General features: G+C 42.3%; 1 protein-coding gene across 1 annotated transcript; it reads left to right on the top strand.

Moving 5' to 3' along the window:
- Window positions 1-89: 89 nt before the first annotated feature.
- bbox1 (butyrobetaine (gamma), 2-oxoglutarate dioxygenase (gamma-butyrobetaine hydroxylase) 1) lies at window positions 90-18,421 on the top strand. The gene is made up of 8 exons (XM_084948735.1): window positions 90-174; window positions 1,620-2,077; window positions 3,697-3,811; window positions 14,199-14,397; window positions 15,282-15,387; window positions 15,550-15,746; window positions 16,400-16,566; window positions 17,373-18,421. Exons 2-8 carry the CDS (start codon window positions 1,676-1,678, stop codon window positions 17,531-17,533), a joined length of 1,347 nt encoding a protein of 448 aa, XP_084804861.1. The 5' UTR covers window positions 90-174; window positions 1,620-1,675; the 3' UTR covers window positions 17,534-18,421.
- The last annotated feature ends 1,049 nt before the right edge of the window (window positions 18,422-19,470 follow it).

The following is a 19,470-nucleotide window of genomic DNA, read 5'->3' as shown; positions in this document are numbered from 1 at the left end:
GATAAGAAAGCAGAGCAAAGTTCACGCGCGTGTATTGTTTGTGTCATCCTGTTCAATGCTGCCGCCGATCAACCTTTCACCTACTTTCTCTCGCACGCTGACACCCGGCGGTTGTGTTGTGACGTCCGCAGTGCTCGTGGGAACAACACACCGACCGTCATCTAATTGATCCAGGTAAATTCTGTTGATGGCGAAAAGGCGGACTTTTTTTTTTTTCTTCTTCCTGCCACTTTAATACACAAACTTGACACAGGAGTCCTGCTGGGTAAGCGGCTCCACTGTTTAGTCTCGCTATTAGCTTTGAAGCTGAATTCAGGATGTCGCTGTACCGGATGAACGAGTGCGTTGACAGAAACTAGCCTGCTAACAGTCGAGGGTTAGCTCGTTCTTCAAACCCAGCGGCTACCGGCCAAATGCTGTCATTTTAGACCTTACGGAGTTAGACCGAGGATAAGTCACTCTGTCACCAACTCATTTCTGATTCAGTCAATGTATGTTGTATGCTTATCAAAACCAGCTGTCAGTGCCACAGCCCTGTTCAACAACAGTAGAATCGGGAAGCTTGAAGTCAGCAGTATTAAAGAAATAGAAGCTAATCTCGCACTGAGTTATATATAAATAAATTGTAACAAAACAAGCACCCACAGCTGTCAAATGAGGGGGGTACGAATCAAAGGGCTAAACCTAACCCTGTTCAGCACAGACAGTTACACCCACGAAATGTTTTACAGCTATTGTTTGAATCTGTGAAAGTGGAATGATGCATTAGTTAGTTGGGTGGCAAAATTACCCAGCTGTCTTTTCTTTTTTTAAGCACATTCCGAACATTTCACACTTATAGGTTCCCAACTGTGAGTTTGCCGTCTCCAGTCGTTTTTTTGTGGTTGGTGGTCAGACATTAGAGGTGGGCGGATCAGGCCAAATATCGATAGTATCGATACCAAAGCTGGTATTGGTATCAGATTGATACTAACACAATAGCATTGATACTTTGTTTCCATCCAAGTTCAGTATGTAACCCACTGAATTGTCATTGTCTAAATCATTTTTTTAAATGAAAAATGTCTAAACCTTGTTGTCTGTTTTGTTTATAGCCTATAACATGTTTAAACAACAGAAGCTGACCCAGAGTGCTTTAAAGACAGTTTAAACCCAAATTTAAAATACATGAAAAGCTGAAAGCTGTGTTTTGTTGTATTAACTCATTACTGTGGAAAATACAAATCACAGTTATTTACTGGTCAATGAAATCTTAAAAGAATTTCAAAATTAATGATTGTTTATCTCATAAATCATAACGAGCTGCTCTCCCTACATAAATAGCTTAACGGTATCTGTATTGTATCGGCACATCACCGATGAAACGGTGAAGGTTAATATGTGAATATCATCATCATATTCAATTTCAGATTGCTAATGTGTCTTGTGCATGCAAACTGTTCAGCATTTCGGTCAAAAGAAAAATTGTGTGGTTTCTAAACTGCAGCTTTGTCTTATCAACACACAGTCAGCAGAGTGTAGCATAGCAACAAACCACATTTCCAAAAGCTGCACAGAAACGAGAAAAAAAAAATCTTGCTTTTTAATATTGTCTAAAGTCACTAACTTTTTCTCTGCAGAGTGTTAGCCCTTTCCAATCTGGCGATAAAGCTGCCGGGGGCAAAACCCTTCAGAAATGTGGATGAGCACTGTTGCACGTTCGGCCCTGCCTGCTCTGCAGAGGAGCACCTCTCTGACCCGCCAGGCTCTGAGGGCTTGTCGTAGGCCGAGGCCAACCGCTGCTCCTCTACTTCCTTGCCTGATTTCATTACATCTTCGTGGGCGGCACACACTGGAGTCAGCCTCCCTTCCTGTCTCTCGCCACCTAGTGAGGCATGTCCGAGCTCTGGACGATGACAGGCAGATGGAGGTGGAGTGGGAGGATGGAGGCCACAGTCTGTACCCATTCACCTGGCTGAGAGACAACTGCCAGTGTCCACTGTGTACCCTGCAATCTGCTCAAGCCCGAACGCTCTTGCTGGCCGATCTCGATATCCACACAGGAGTAGATGTTGTGGAGGTCACCAATGACAACAAGGTGGGCTGCTGCCAAACTTGGCTTGTGGTTTTCAGAGTTCCACACAGACACACAAGATGGATGTTTTATGTTTAGAGAAAAGGATAAAAGTTTAAATTATGACCCAAGTTGGCTGCCTGTGGATTTCCAGAGCTACTCTCTGGTTCAACAGTAATTTCTCTCCAGTCATGTAGTTGTACTTGCACATTATTTTGAAATACCACTTCTTTTGCGCTCCTTATAACTTTCACCTGTAAGATCAACAGCAGATGAGTCGGTCCTCTTTTAAGTTAATCAGTATCCAAAATAATATCCAAAACCTCACTTAAACTCAAGGATGAACTGATTAGATTTTGGTGGTCAAAGGTCACTGGTGTTATCTCACAATTTCTTTCTTTCTTTCTTTATTTTTTGGCCATAGCGTAAGATCTTTTCACCAAATATCAAACAGGATAAAAGGTCAACTTAACTGATATTATGATGTTCTGCACGTTCTTGCCCATTATTCAGAACATTAACTCGGAAACAGAAGGAGGAGATGTGATTAGATTTCAGGTTGGTGTGATACTTAAAATGTTAAGTTCCTTTAGCCTTTACTGCATACATCACGAGTCAGCACAGATGTGCATGAAAGCTGCACCTTGGCTAGTTTGCTGGGCGTACAGACACTAGGCAGGGATTCTAATTTTGACTGTTCTTTAGGGGAAAAGTGGTGTCACCTTAGGCCCTGGAAAATATATAGTGATTACTTGCTTTTATCTGATGTTTTCAGGCCAAACAAATAATTAAACATGAATTCAGCAGAAGAACTGATATTTCAAATGTTTTACAAAGATTCAAACATGACATCTCCACAACTCTATTCTCGTTGCTCTGTTTTAAGAAGTTTGTTTGGGTGCGTTTGTGTCGTTGTCGTGTTTAAAATTTTAAACGCATCTCATTATACTTGGTTTCATGAAACTTGTTCCAGTTCGGGAATGACATTTACACTTTGCTTATTGTTACTGAGAAACTGCCTGGTGATGAAAATTAGACTGTCTGACCTCATCGACCTCCTCAGGTCGATGAGGTCAGACAGTCTAATTTTGGCGCATTCAGCCTGACCTTTAAGTCCTCCAAAGAAATCTCCCCAGTGAACTGTGTCCTTCAGAGGATCCAGGCCCTGAAGTAGGACACGGCTATAAACAGATTCCTTTGACGTGACAACACTGCCAAGCTACCGTGTGCATCCTGTTTCCTGTGCCAAGATTTACTGGATAGTCATTATGCATCATAGCAAACATGTGTCTTTAAAAATACCAAAAGGCTTGAGGACGTGGTTGGATTGGCTAAAAGCCTCCACAGGTATTTGGAAAGAAGGGAGTAAGTTTTGGGGGTTTTTTTTAACCTTATGAAGCAAAAAAAAAACCGCCTTCAAAGATCAGTGTTCAAAAGGCAGACCCATCTTTTTTTCTATCCTAGTCATATGTTACTAAAAAGACAATACCCTCTAAATAAACAAGTCATGGATTGTTCATTTGACACAAACTTTACTTCAGTTGATTAGCAATCACTACAAAATATTAGGTGAACACTTAAAAAGAAAAAGAGCCTCAAAACACTTTGACAAACCAGTTCAATAAGCTTTCATCTCTCCACAGGTCTCCATCGTATGGCCCGACCAGCACATCAGTGTCTTTGATGCAGAGTGGCTGAAGAAACGCTGCTTCTCTCCTGCTGCCCGACAGGCAATGCAGGAAAAGCTTTTCCTCAATAGTGAGTCCAGCTTTCATAATTTTCACTCAATTTAAAGTCTGTACTTTTAGGATGTCATGTACTTGATAGGAGCAGCGGCCTCGCCCTCTATCCAGGATTTCCTGTGCCGAGCTGTGCTGTGATCTTTTGAATTGCATGTGTTTCATCATGGGCTAAGCTTTGTCACCTGAACGAAGGTAGAAGGTATTATCAGATTGCAACAGTGTGTGCAAAATTTTTTGGGGAGTTTCATTTAATATCTCTGCTTTAGTTTGTGCTGTTCTTGTAAAGTAGAATTTACTCTTTTTTTTATCTTCTACTGTATTGTATTTACTTATGTGGAGTTTAACTGAGAAGGCCACAAAATGAATCCATTAAATTGGTGACAAAAAGGGCCGCCGTTATTGGGGCTGCTGTAGTCTTAAACCAGTGATTACTTTCTAATTATTGTTGATGTAATGGTAAAATAGATTATCTTTAAAGGAGGCCATAAATCACGCCGCAGCTGTCTCAAAATTAACAGGATGAACAAACACTGTCATGAATAACTGCATTTTCAAAGCGGTATCTGAAAACGGCAATTTATCAGCTTGCCGAGCAGCAGGTGTTCCCAGCTTGCACGTAAACGGTAAACCAGCAAGTCCAACGAAGCTCGTCACAGATCACATTTTCCATACTGTGACCACAGAACCTCATATTTCACATTAGATGCAACTCACAGTCCGAACGGGAAGAATAGAAGTTAAGTGCAGCCGGTTTTATTTCAGCACACGGTGATTACTTTGACTTCTTTTTTCTTTTTTTGTCCAACACAGAAAAGTTTAGTCAGCGATGAGTTCGTATCAAACTCTGAGTAATGCATTCACAGTAATTTACTGCAAAATACAAGATGATTTAATTTTCGTCTTTCAACGCAGGCACGTTGGAAGTGGGTAATTATGTATCCTCCTGTGTGGACGGTGTAAATGAAACATTTTCTGCTTTAGCGCTGTTGGACATAAACTGAGTAATTTCTCTAGGCCTATTCCACTGTGTCACAATTATATTTGGAAGCTGCTTGTGTGTATCCCTGTAGTCTGTTAATGAGACTGTCAAGGTTGCTCAGTTGAAATAAATTTCTTGCTGGGATTACTGTAGAGTTAGAACAATTGCAGACTGGTATTTCATACTTCATGTAGTTGTTGTTTTTGTTCCATCGTCGCTTTTTAGTTTAAAGTGTTTTCCAATCGGTTTTTATCTGACAATAGTGTGTCTGAACTAGACGGGTTTATCTGCAGGGAAATATATTTGAATGAATGTGTAGTAGAAAATGTAATAACACTTGGCATGCGACGTGAATACAGTCACTGTGAGCGCCGCTTGACTGTGTAGCTGCTAAAATGAAAATTTGTGTAAATTCCAAGCTAAGCTTTTCCCAGGGAACAAAAAGATGCCCCCGATTTAAACTTTTGTTTGTTTTTTTTCGCTTTGTAACATTACAGGGTTTCTAAGGAAATGCTTTTTTTTCTAAAGACTAGAAGAAAACTCATTTTACAGTACATTTACAATGGCCCAGGACGCTTTACAGTCTGCCAGACAAGCAGAGGAGAAAGTTCAGCTGTGGAACAAGGTAGCAGCACTTCAGTGGAGCGGGGGATGGACTGTAGTTGGTTTGTGTACACACACGTGGTCCTGAAGGACCCACAGGGCTGAGCGGCTCCTGCTCTGTTCCAGACTGATTAAGGGTCTGTACGTGTGTGTCTTGTGTTGCAGGACTCCTCTATTCATGTGGAGGTGTAAGTGGATCGCCCTCATAGCAATTTACAGACAGTCATTTTGTTGTTTAGGGTTTGTTTTTTTTTCAGAAGCGCTCAGCTCAGAGCCAGGAGCACTCCTGGAAGGCGCTGCTAAGATCATGCATCAAAACACAATAAAAGATGACGTACACACACACACACACGCACTCACTGGGTTTAATTATTTCCTCCTGAGCGCCAGCATGAAATTCCTCGAACTGAAAAATACCGGAAAGGTCTACATTCTCAAAAGATGGATGATGCACAGCGTTCACCTCTGAGTTTTTTTCTCGTATTCTCACTCACTTACTTGTTTGTGGCTAAAGTGAAGCCCACCGTTTGAATTTCTGTGTGCTTTTTCATGCAGCGCTCCTCGATTTTACAGGGCCAAGCGGGCTTGTGAAAGCGAAAGTGTAGCACACTTGAGACGCAGTGAGGTCAATGTGATAATTTGAGCTTTGGGGTTTTTATTCATCATGTTTTAAAACTTCACTTTTTGTCTAAAGTAGGGCTTTTTTCTTGCTTTCTTTTACTATTTGTGCCTTTCAACTCACAAGTGTGTAGCTCACCAGAAAGCTATTGGTGAAATGCTATTAGACATCAATCAGGGACAGTTATTCAGTGATACAGATGAAGAAGAAGAATGCCTTTATTTGCCTTTTGTTTTGTCTACAGCAGGGACAAAGTGCTTAACCATGTGTCGCACTGCATCCGCCATATTTCACAGGGAATGTTGTATGCATCGGATCATGAGCCTTTCCAAGCCTCCTCCGTACTTTTCCCTTCTCCTTGTTCTGGTACAGACTGATCTGTCTCATCTGTCCAAAGAATGCTGTTCCAGAGCTGGGCTGACTTTTGGTTTTAAACAGAATTCCTTGGCTGACTTCGGTAAAATTTTATCTTTACGATGGAAATGATTCTGTGATCATCTACCAGTGCTGTTTTTGTTGTGGAAGTCCAGGTGAGTCTGCACGTTAAGCCCGTATTCTTCATAACTTTACCTGGAAAAAATAAAATAACAAAGATTGTGTCAGTTTCCAAAAATGTATAAACTTAAATATATTAGATAGGTCTGTAATATGTCAGAATTTCAAATTTATTATCCTGATAAACACACTCAGTAAAAATCGAAGCTAATGTGAAACGCTGTAAGGAAGTGGGCTGTGTTTAAGAAAAAAAAAAAGCTGACGTCAGTGTAACCGAGTCTCACGCAGACCCCTGTCTGTCTGTACCATATGGAAAATGGATTCAGACTGAGGGTCAAGAACACAGCAGCATGTTCTTAGCAAATACAAGCTCACCGTCGTATTTCCTTCCTGTCGGAACAAACGAATCCCTGAGCCTGCAGATAACGTGCGACCACAGATTTAAACTCGCGCTGCTCGGTTTCTGCGAGTGGGGATTTCTTACCAACTCCACTGTAACTTTTTATTTTAAACTGTTGTGCTTCTTAGTGCCTTATATGCTCTCATGTTTTACTGCATTTGTGCAGAAATTGTTTGATTACTTGATATTTAGAAAGAACTTATCTAAAATTGAGATTTGATATAATGACCAAGAGTCCACCACAAGTACAAGCTTTGATGTGTGATGCAGATCTATGGTAAATGGTCTGTATTTGTATAGCACTTTACTAGTCCCAAAGGACCCCAAAGCGCTTTACACATCCAGTCATCCACCCATTCACCCACTGGTGATGGCAAGCTACATTGTAGCCACAGCCACCCTGGGGCGCACTGACAGAGGCGAGGCTGCCGGACACTGGCGCCACCGGGCCCTCTGACCACCACCAGTAGGCAACGGGTGAAGTGTCTTGCCCAAGGACACAACGACCGAGACTGTCCAAGCCGAGGCTCGAACCGGCAACCTTCCGATTACATGGCGAACTCCCAACTCTTGAGCCACGATCGCCCCGGAGGGTGATCTATGAACGTCAGTGCTTTCTTGTTGTTCGATCCACTGCTTTCCCGATCAGGATTATTCCTTGAGCAAAGCCTGGACAGGAAGTACCAACTGGATTTGAGATTTTATGCTTTATTGCAGCATTACAAGTTTAAATAAGTGTTGTTAGTTCAAGTCTGTTGCGTTAGAAATGCTGCTGTAAATAAACATAGCTGTGAAATCATTCCTGCTCATACATATTAGAAAATATTACAGCAGATGTGTTGGCATGCGCAGATACTAAGCTCAACGCACAGTCGGCACGGAATGACGCATTTAATAGACTTAGCTATTCTGTGTGGATCGAGTATTTACATCTCCTTTGTAGATATGTTCGGGACCTTTGGAATACACTCATGCCATTATTTTGCTGGCACTATGAACCCTTTACATCGTTTAAAGGAGAGTGACGATGTCGCAGTGCTCTCGGGAACACTAAAAGCATATGTCACTCACATCCTTATCTGCAATGAGTCTTCCTTTCATAATAAATCTGTCAGTGATTTACTTAAAGCCTGCCAGATGCTTTCAGTATTTGAGCCATGTAATCATCTCGGGCCTCCCACTTGGTGCTTGTCATGTTTATTTAGCCGGGGTTGATTTCATGACTAATTTTATGTCACTGGTATTTAAAAGGCAGAAATTAAAAAGGTTAAGTGGGGTTTTTAAAAAAGTAAAAATAAGCCCGAATACGTGGCTTTGAGCTTTTTTCCTCACACTTATCCACCACTTCACATATGTAGTCTCTTCTTTTTCTAAATTGCAGTTATGAGTATTCTCTAATTTAGCCAACTGTTCATCCTCAACTGGGGCATAATGGCATGTCGTTACTCTTGGAACAAGTTGAGTCTTTAAATGCGATTTCGCAGAATATCAGGATCAGGTTTTATTAGTAAAAGCGCACTTTCTTCTTTGAAGCACATCCATTCACATTCAGAGTGATTTTGAATATCAAAACAGTACTTCACTGATAGATGGCAAAGTCACAACAAAAGATTTATACCTGTGTTTACAGTAATCGTTGGTCCTCTGGTTTGTTGTTAATCATATTTGATAAAAGAGCAGGGTTTATTTTACAATCATTTTGCAATTTTTCTTCAGTTGCACGGCGTTTTCTTTCCATAGTCATTCTTTGGGTTTTGCTCCTTCAACACATGCATTACTCAATACTGCTGCTGTTGATCAGTTTAGATAAAAATGAAACACAAAGTGTGTTTAAAATCTGAAGCAATACATGAAGTAGTATACTGGACTTTCTTTTTTTTAATTTTGAAAAAGCACTGAGGTTTCTTTTCGCTTTTACAGCTGTCCTTTCTCTGGCCTGCCAAAAAAACTTCCTAGTAACTTATCACAGCCAAAAAAGTATTTCTGCTGTCAAAAGTCTGACAAAAAGCTGACCTAAACAGAAAAAGGGGGAAATATTTCCCTACAGTACGTACTGCACCAGACTGTGACACTTTCATAGTACTTGCTAATACATTTTAAAAACATCCACAGAGATACTCCCTAACAGACTTGACAAACTGTAATGTCGTCTTGTCAAATTGAAATCCGTTGCTGCTCCATTTTGTACCGATTCCACTAACTAGAGAATCCCAGGCTAAAATGAAACTGTCCAAAGGTATCGTGGAAATGATCATTTTTGCATCAGTGCAGCCATAAAGTCCAGAAGTTCAGGTTCAGTTTCTCTTTCTGGGAGATACATTGATAAAAATGTCTAAATATATGCAGTTTGCACACATATGTGTTGGCACCCATGTCCTGTATACAGATACATGTTTTTGTTTGTTTGTTTTTTCGATTAACTTTTGCCTGGTTGGCTTTTTCAGTTATCCTTTTCCCTTCTAAAGAGAAAATGTGTCAGTTTTCTTTGCTCTCCATAGCATTAAAAATGTCTTTTTTGCCCTAATTTCCTGCTTTGAATAATTACATTATAAATCAATTAGTGTTCCATTTGAATTGGACATATATCGTAAACGTACTGACTGACTGGTGGATTTTTATTCATTAAGTCTGCTGATGGATTTCATAGCTTAGCCAAATAGCAGCTGATTTGTCAGTTCCCAGTTTCAATGATGTTTTTCCCCTTTGCCATCTGGTCTGAGTTTAGCCTTCTGTGTCACCAATCATCAGTCGACCGAGCGGCTTCCCTGGAAACAGCCGTGGAAGTCCAACAGCGGAAAAACGCGTACGTTCTTCCAAACTGGATCATCACTTCACGCGCCGTTTACAGTTTCAGCAAAACCAACTTTCCAAACACATGCGCTCTCACAGGCTGTATTACCAACCTGACATGAGAAACTGGTGTATACTTTAACTTTGGGTGTTTTTAATTTGTCATAAATGGCTTTTATTAATTTACTGTGTACTCTGCAATAATGGAGTCTTGAGGGGTTTAGCACTCCAGACTTGTCAGAAATACGATTGGTTCACCAAGCCTTTCATATATCAGGTGTCTCTTTCAAGCGACCTCAAAATTGGCCCCCTTTCAACAGATTTCACCATTTTTCACCTGCAACACAGTTTATTTCTCACGGTGTATTCCTATAATTCCTCACAGATCAGTTATATTTGGGTTAAATCCCTTTTCTTTGTCATCTCATTTGAAATTTCAACACCTTTGCATCAGACTCCACGGGAAGCTTAATGGCTATAATGATTGGATTTTTCATTTCTTTGGCAAGGCGGGCGTCCCGCTTGGCACTTGAAATAATGCTGAAAGAGTTGCGTATAAGTTTCCAAAAAAAGACATGATTTTGACAAACTAGCACAGTGTTCAGTTGAGTTTCGGGAAACTAAATTTGCAGATGGAGAAAGTTTGGATTAGCGTGCGGAGGGGACTGCTGCTCCTCGGTGAGAAAACACTGCTCACACTGTGTCTTCCAAAGTGGTAATGCACAAGTTGGCTGCTCCGTAATCCGCGTCTGTTTCATTAATAAAGGTGTGTTTGTTGCACTAGTGGAAAGGTGGCGTGATGGTCTTGCAGTGCCATTGATAAACGCACACACATATGCTAGGAAAATGCAAATGTGCTTGGTAATTGTTGAGTAGAATATGACTGCACATTTCTTTCCAGGTGTCTTCTTAGAAAAGGATTACATTGGAACATTAAATAGTTTAAAACATTGATAAAAGCCCGTAGTGACCGTTTCTGCTCTTTCTTCTTTACATGAAAAGCTTCTTTTAGTCCTTCGTAGAGAGACAAAGCAAAATCTACTGGGACAAAAAAACTAAAACAAAACTGATTTGACTGATTGTAGATCTTTAACCAATAAGAGCACAATGGATTCCACCATAGTTTATATCGATGCATCACTAAAATCAAATAAAAGGTACAGATAGAGGGGTCATTTTTCCACTTTTAAAAAAACAAAAACAAAGGAGATTGCATATATCTATATTCAGTAAAACTTCTAAAATCTGCTTTCAGTATAAACAGCAGTTTGAAATGAATTTCCTAAAGACTGCTCTTCCTTAAAAAATAGATTGTTTATGCCCATCTGGCCATGCACCCTCCACTGTGCATTCCACAGACGGACCATTGAAGTGAGCTGATCTGAGCTATGTGATAAAACTTAACTAAGTCAAAACAAAAGCTCTGGATAACTGCAGTGATTCAAGTAGAGCTTTGAAGGCGCTCCCAGTTGCAGAGGAGAGCGACCCTGGGCCTGCGAGCTTAAATCACACAGCCCAGCGAGAGTAGAGCCAAACTGCCATGAGCTGCCTGACAACCACGGGAACCACGGCTTCAGGTTTCCTCATCTGGAAAAGCCACTGTAGCAGACCAGGACGGGGGGGGGGCACAGTGGAGGGGATTATGCACATATCTTGTCAGGCTGTCGGAGGGTGTCCCTTCAAGCACATGGCAGCACAGTCCTGTGTGTGAAACCCACAGTGATTTTACACAAATGAACACAGTGCAGACTCGAGGCTGCCTCAGTTTGACACTGCTCTGCTCTGTTTTATTATTTTTTTCTTTTGCATACTGATATTTAAAAAACACACACATGCTAATTCTGACACCAGACCACCGGTAACCACAGCTGGAAACTATGCAAAAGAGAGTGATGGTTCTTATTGCCTGTGTGGATGCTTTTCCAAAAGAATACTCAAAAAAGTTTGGTGATTAAGAGCTTTGAGTGGTTTGTACTTATAGGACAAGAATATTGTCTACTGGACTTGATCTGCCCAGGCTTACTGCTGCAGGACACTGAGCTTGTGTTCACTTTATTAATAGAACTACAGCATTCACTTCACTAAGATTTGATTTTGGTCACCCCCACCTCCTACAAATCTGTCTCTTTAGCTACCAGCACTCCTCAGTGTTCACCAGCATCTTGGCAGCTGTGTTTTTTAACTGTTAAGTGCAGAACAGGTAGAAAAAAACCTGGTGTTTTATTGCCAAAAACCCACTTCCAGCTGCTTGGGAAAACAAGCTACGAGAGCAGTGAAAAGGAGAGGCTCCAATAAGCTGAGGCAAGCTGACGACTGAAAATTGTCTGCCATCGTTCATATTCACATGCTGCTTTTAATCCATTGTTGATGCAGAGAAGCAGCTTTAAATCAAAGAATATCTTTTGAATAGAACTGCACTGTGAGTGTAACAGCAGCTGCAGAGAAACAGGTTAGCAAAAGCTGTTCGGGTGAAAAAAAACTTATTTTGTTTCATAATGTGTGATCAGTGTGACGGGGGAAGATCCTCCTTTATGATTCCTCCCATGCAAGATTTGTGATTAGCCTTGCCGGTTAAAAACAAGCTAATGTTAGGTGCTGATTACTTGATTAGAAAGCAGATACTCTGCAAAGTTCTCGTCTTTTGTTCAACCCAGCAGCCACGCTGTGAATTCCCCTGATAGCGGCGAACGTGATGCGTTTCCACAATGAGGTTGGAGCTGAACTAGAGCCAGGACTGCTCAGCTGATGTATACGCACACTGCAGCTAACACTGTAGCCCCTTTGTCACGAGTGACACCCTAAACTGCAGAGCTGAAACGCTGCAATGCCTGTACAAGACAGTTCCAGTTTCACAAGAGTAATTGTAACACTGGGGCTTGACCTTTGCCCCAGTTTCTCGTTCCCCATCTCTGTTGCCCACCGCCCTCTTGACAAGTTTTAACAAGCAGCAGGTTCCTGACCCTTTGAATTGTGCAGCCAGAAACTGATTGTTTGTGACAACAGCCTGGAGGGAGGTCTGCAAGTCATGATCGCTGTGTTTCTGACTGATGCTGCATCTCTGCCTCAGCGGCTCTGATACTCCGCATCACCAGTTAAAGTCTTTTTGTCGTACCTCTAAATCTTTGTGGCCTTCAGAGCAAACAGTCGCATTTTGTTTTGCGGTTTGAAACACTTTAGATGATGATAAATTATGCATTAGGTTCAGCGCGCTCGCCCTGTGTGTCCATCTCCTGCAAGCCTTAGCCTTGTAATCTGCTTATGATGCAGCCATTTGGAAAGTTGTTTGGAAGTCGGTGGACAAAGGAAAAAAAGACATGAAAAGGAGCCACAAACATCAGACAGGTACAAAATCTCCTCAGTTTAAACCTTCCTCTTCCTCCTCCCCCCACAAATGCATTTAGCAGCTGTTTCTTTGGAAGTCACTGGAGGGAGGCTGCATGGAAAAAGAAGTCGAGCCAGTTGGGTGGAGAGCAGTGGGAGGATTTTGGGGGGGTTTTCTCCCCACTTCTGTCTGTCTGATGGAGACGTGCTGATTTTTCTCAGCAAGCTATTCTTCTTCAAGCGCACACACGATGGCATGCAGTGGAGAGCTGCAGCGTTTATAGATTTAATTGGAACTAATAAGCAGGGGGCAGTAATGGACTTTAAATGAATTGTTTCCTTTTTTGCAATAAAACAAACATCACATTAGTCATACTGTTAGCTGCTACTTAATATTGTTGTTGTTTTTTAAACAAAGGAAATCCAACTACTCATTGTGTTTCATTTGATAATAAAAAGTGTGTGTGGTCATATTTCCATGTTGACTTGACTTCCTTCACCTGCAGCATACCAGGATGAGAAGAGGATGGGGGGGGGGTTGGAAGGTCAAATGTGTGCTGATGGAAAGTCTGAGAGAGCAGATGTGCCCTATATCTGATTGCAGCTGCACATCTGGCTGATTCTAGTCTTTTTCCATCAGCTGAAGTCAACAGGCTCAGATTAATTCTTTGAATTTTTACGCCTTTTATTGGAGGAGGGCGGCGGAGGAGGAGAAGAGCTCGGAGGAAAGAAGTGAGATGACTTGCAGGGACTGGTTCAACCACCTGAGGATCCACCTTGGGGGGCACGCAGCTCAGAACGTTTTGTGGTGTGGGCCCTTGCCACCCAGTTTATTGGCTTGACCTCCTTCAGAGAGTGCAAAGACCTCCAAATATCTACAGGTTATATAAAACTGTCTGCGCAACCTGCAGTCTCTCAGTCAGCTAGAAGCCAACTCGGGTTTATACCAGCACGCTGACAAAGAAGGACAAGACAAGAGTGTAACATCTGATAAAATGCTTTGCTGCAGAGCACTCCTGCCCTCGCTGTACAGCATTTGTTTGTGTAACGGAGCTGTTATGGCACAGAGGCTGTTGCTGTAGAATGCTTCGTGTTCCTGTGTCGCACAACCAGCTTTAATTCTTGACAGACAGAAACCAGAAATAAACATGTACATAAGAAGTGAACTTTCTGCCGTGTCCGCTTCCTCGTTTCAGGGCGTTATTATTGGGACTCGACACTGCGCATTCCTTCAGCAGACTTTGACGAAGTCCTCCATGACGATAAGGCCGCGCTCGCTTGGCTCCTGGCCCTGCGTCGTGTTGGCATGGTCTACCTGAAGGGGGCTCCTGCAGAGCAAGGCCAAGTGGCCAGACTGGCTGAGAGGATTGGCTATCTCAGGCTGACATTTTACGGGTAAGACTCTGTGATCTTCCTCCCTTTTTGCTCCAGTGATCCTCAGCCAAGCCATTGTTTAATAATCTGACTCCCCTCTAAATCCCGAGCTGTTGAATTTTCCACCGATCATATATTAGCTGGAGCAGAGCCCAGGAGTGTTATTAGTAAGAATTTAAATACAAAAGACCCTTAAAAAAATGCATGTCTTTCTCCAGTGAATCAGAAAGAGCTCGACATTGTGCTGAAAGAAGAGCTCAGATTCTGACTTTGGTACATTAACGAAATATGTCCAATAGTGAATAATCCATAGCTTTGATTCATTTCGGTTTCATGGAGGAGCTTAGCGAACGGCCGTCGGGGCCCCTTTCACCACACCAGAGTTCATCATTTTGACTTATTGCTGTGCTGATTACTTGAGGACAGAGGAAAACAACCTAAAAGCATTCCAGCTTTTTTTTTTTTTTTTAAGCCAGAGGAATTACCTGGTGCACTCAGTCAGAACAGAGGTTTGGAGCGTAAAGCTTTGCCTCTGCCAGCGGATGAGCTCATGCCACTGGAAGTAAAAGAGTCTGCAGACTAAGGCTGAAGGCCTGCCATCACAGAAACGAGACAGTTTTACGACCCCCGCATCATCCGAACGAGACATGCAAACAGAACATGGAAGATAACTTTACCTCATTAGTGCTCGACTCTTGCTGCATCTCAATGAAGTGCCTGCTTAAGAGGCTACAGGCTGAGCATTTCTGTGAAGCTGCCTGCTTTCCCCCCTCAGGGAACCCTCCGAACTTCATCTCATCTCGTCCTTTTTCCTCCACGCGGCCTAATTGTCGTCGCTGATCTTCTAAAGCTAAAGTTAAATAATTAAAGTGGAGTATATTAATGAATGTTATCTTTGTCCTCAGGCACACATGGCAGGTCCAGGACAAACCCATGGCAAACAATGTAGCCTACACTTCAGGAAAGCTCAGTCTGCATACAGACTACCCGGCGTTACACTTTGCACCTGGAGTGAGTAAAATCTTACTTGTACGCTCTGTTTGGAAGATGAAATAACAGCAGACAGATATGGTATCGCTCCTGAGTTATGGCTGCGTTCGGCTTTTATGTTGTCAGAGTTGTAAAACGAGCATTTGTGGAGCATGTGTGTGTGTCTGTGTCGGGCTGGCGTAGGTGCAGTTTCTACATTGCATCAACCAGGCTGAGGAAGGAGGGGAGAGCGAAGTGGTGGACGGCTTCCACATGGCTGAGCAGCTGCAGAGAGAAGACCCAGAGGCCTTCCAGACACTCACCTCGCTGCGCGTGGACTTCACCGACACCGGGACAGATTACTGCGACTTCATGCTGCAGTCCAAGAACTGCATCATTGAGTAAGTGGAGATGATCAGGCAGATCATGAGTTTGTGTTTTGTTAAGGTTTTTTCCCCGGCACACACACACATTTACTCATTTTATATAAAGCAGAGATTCAGACTTTTAGAGAAACTACACAGTGACATTTCTGTACACTTATATACACTTAGGTGTGTATTTTTGTCATTTGAAATGGGACACTGCCATCTGCTGTTCACAGTGATTATGTTCACACATGAACTGTGCAGATCATAAGAGCGTAGCTTCGTATTAATTGTATGCTAATTAGATGTTCAGTCACATGTGTCTGTTCAAGTGTAACTGAAAAAAGCTGGATTTATGTCAAATTAATCAATGTGCGGTAACTACTGTCACAATGATAAGGTGGGAGCAGAGAGCAAAGATGAATGAGTAGAAAAATGATCTGCAGTGAATTTCATAATCAATTGCTGGAGTTACTTCTAAGATATTAAACTGACTAATTCAATTTAGTTGTACTATTAGACTCAGTGAATTGGTAGTGAGTTGCATGCTTCCTTAATACCTGACTAAAATACCTAATCATGAAATGCTTTCTAATTCATTCTTGTGGAGCATCTAATGAGGTAATGGACTGGTTGTCTCATCTCTAAAAGTCCCATTGACTTTGAGCTTTGTCCTCTCGGTGCAGCGTCGACGCAGACGGCCGAGTCGTGAAGATCAACTACAATAACGCCACCCGAGACTCGGTGCTGGACCTGCCCGTACATCAGGTCCAACCCTTCTACAGAGCACTGAAGGCCTACGTGGACATCATGAACCGACCGGAGAACGTGGTCACCTATAGGATGGAGCCAGGTCAGCGTGCACCTCTTTCCATTAAAAATGAGAAGAATAGGAAAATGTGTGTGTAAAAGGCCCACATCCATGCTCCTGTATGCCAAACAGTGTGTGTTAGTGGAAGAACGAAATGAAAATAAGTGAGCGGTGCGAGGAAAGAGAGTGCAAATAAAATGGATGCTGAGATGGAGGTGGGCGCAGTCTGCAGGATAATGCTTGTGTTAAACAGAAAACGAACTGGGACGGCGCTGGGCAACAACAGCTTTGTCCTCGTCAGGGTCGCGATGACATGTGACGTGTCAGTGCCGCTACTGTAGAGAAAAGCAAATGACCAGAGTGTAATGCAACACCCTCTGAAAAAACAGTGTGCTAAGAGTCTGCAGCATCAGGTAGCGGAGATGAACTTACTTAAAGGACTTCAGAGTGGGGCTCAAAGGCACAATGGTGTTAGCAGAGAGGCAGCTTTTTGACAGCATTCCTCAGGCTTCCATCCTGATGACCTGACTTTAAAGCTGCTTTTGTCTTCTGCTGAATTTTGCCCACAGCACAATGAGACTTTGGCTCGTGCTGTTTGATGTGGTAGTGCCAGCTTTGGGAAGTTAGGACTGTCGTCCAGCGGTTTCCAAGACGATGTCAGAGGTTTCAGATTTTATTTGAAGCATAATGATGCCTGTGAGCTATTATAAGCTGTTCTGCAGCCAACTCTGACCTCTCTGAACGAGGTGGGGCAAATAAGAAAATTAAAGTCTGTACTGAAGTAAATCTAGGATCAATGACGTGCCCCACAGCTTCACATCTGATCTCTGGTGGTGGTTCTATTTCAGGTGACATCATAACCTTTGATAACTGGCGTCTGCTTCACGGCCGAAAGAGCTACATCAGCAGGCCGGAGAGGCTCCGGCACCTCGAGGGTTGTTACCTGGACTGGGACGAAGTCATGTCCCGTCTCCGGATTCTCCGCAAGGTGGTCCACGAGGACTTGTGAGCTCCAGATGTACGGCCATATTGAAATAAGTAGCTTTAGAGCCTTTGCAGAAGAAGTCAAGCTGAACGTGTGTTTTAAAAATGCTGAGAGGGCAGAGTGCAAACGTGTTGACCTACCAGGCAACAGGTCAAGAGCTGAATTGCTGCCTCTGTAATCAAACTGTTAAACTATAAATGTTAAAAAATATATATATAGTGATTTACAAAAATCTGCAAAGGTTACAGGATGACTGGAGCTCTGCAGATGTGTCGCACTGTGCAACGCAACAATGCAAGAATTAAGAGAAACACCTTACTCCTAAATTTAAAGGTGCTTTAAAGGTTTTTATAAATGAGTTTTTACATGCTTAACTATGAGATTTTATTTTCTGTCCTGGTACTTCTTGATTTATACATTTTCTACACTAATTTACCATTGCCCATTCTCTGGTGGAAATATTTGATTCAGCAAGCCCCGTTTCTGAAATCTCTCACTTGTTCTGTCTGAAGACGATGATTCACGAGTCTGAAATCAAGCTTATTGTTCATTATATTATTGTGTACAAGGAACAGGGAGTAGTTTCAGGTGGAACCTGTTTGAATCCAAGTTTCTTTTCTTCCCCTTTTCAGTTTTTCACTACCTGCTACAGTATCTTTCTACCTCTACTGTTTGATCCTGTGCCGATGTGAAGGATGTGCTGTCCTTCACTTTGCTTTCATTTCTGTAGAGTTGCAGTTTCTGAATTGCCTTATGCTACAGCACAGCGGCTGTGCTAGCTGTGGCCTTATGAAATACCAGCAGCAGCTCAGTTATACTTCTGCCGCTGTCCAGGGTTATTTCTACATCTGGTGACTTGAAAATTAATTTTTCTGCTTCTGATGGTAAATAAACTTTAAAACTCATCGAAAATCATGTTGCTTTTTTTTCTGTTGACTGTGTGAAATTTCAGAGAGACATCATTGAGATGCCCAGCATCAGTAAATGGAATATCACTTACACTAACCAGACTTCATTAGGTACACCTATTCAGCTACTTGTTAGTGCAAATAGCTAATCAGCCAGTCACATACTCAGTGCATGTAGGTGTGTAGACATGGTCAAGATGACCTGTTGCAGTTCAAACTGAGCATGAGAATGATAGGAAAAAGGTGATTTAAGTGACTTTGAATGTGGCATGATTGTTGGTGTTGGTCAGAGCAGTCATTTCTAGGGTTTACAGAGGATGGTTGTAAAAACAGAAAATATCCAGTAAGCAGCAGTTCTCTGGATGAAAATGTCTTGTTGATGACAGAAGAAAAGTGTGCTTGAACAAGCACACTTTATAACCAAAGAATGCACAAAACAGCACTGAAGACCACACCAGGTCAGCTGACAGGAAACCGAGGCTACAACTTGCACCACTTGAAGACTGGGAAAGAGTTGCAATATTCAACATTGATGAGAAGCTGACAAATCTGCAGCAACTGAGTGATGCCATCAGGTCAACATGAACCAGAATCTCTAATGAGCGTTTCCAGCACCTTGTTGATTCTGTGAAGAATGAAAGCAGCTCTGAAGACATAAGGGGGGTTCAGCCCTGTAGTAGTAAGCTGTACCTAGCAAATTGTCCAGTAAGTATACTCTTGCTTTTCTCCTTTATTCACAAACACAGAGCTTTGGTTCCTGTCTTTGAGCACCTTCTATCCCACACGCTCCAGTGGATGTATCAGGAGCACTATGGGGTTCAGTGTCTTGACTAAGCACTTTTTGATACAGCCTTTAGGAGCTGAAGGTCAAACCACTAACCTTCCAAATTGGTGGACCCACTTTACCTCCTGAGCCACAGCTGTCATGGCAACCACCACTCTGATTAGGTTACTTTGAGCAGCAGCTCTTTAGTTCTCTTTGTGATGGCTATAAACTGATCGAGTCCCCATAAGCAGTTTGAGCTTTATTCAGTAGCTGCCCCGCTCACCCAC

The sequence above is a fragment of the Perissodus microlepis genome, chromosome 1, assembly GCF_051167445.1.
Source record: "Perissodus microlepis isolate ML-2025 ecotype Zambia chromosome 1, ASM5116744v1, whole genome shotgun sequence".
NCBI classification, from domain to species: domain Eukaryota; kingdom Metazoa; phylum Chordata; class Actinopteri; order Cichliformes; family Cichlidae; genus Perissodus; species Perissodus microlepis.
The sequence above is the reverse complement of the archived record's forward strand: the minus strand, read 5'-3'. Positions and strand labels throughout refer to the sequence as shown.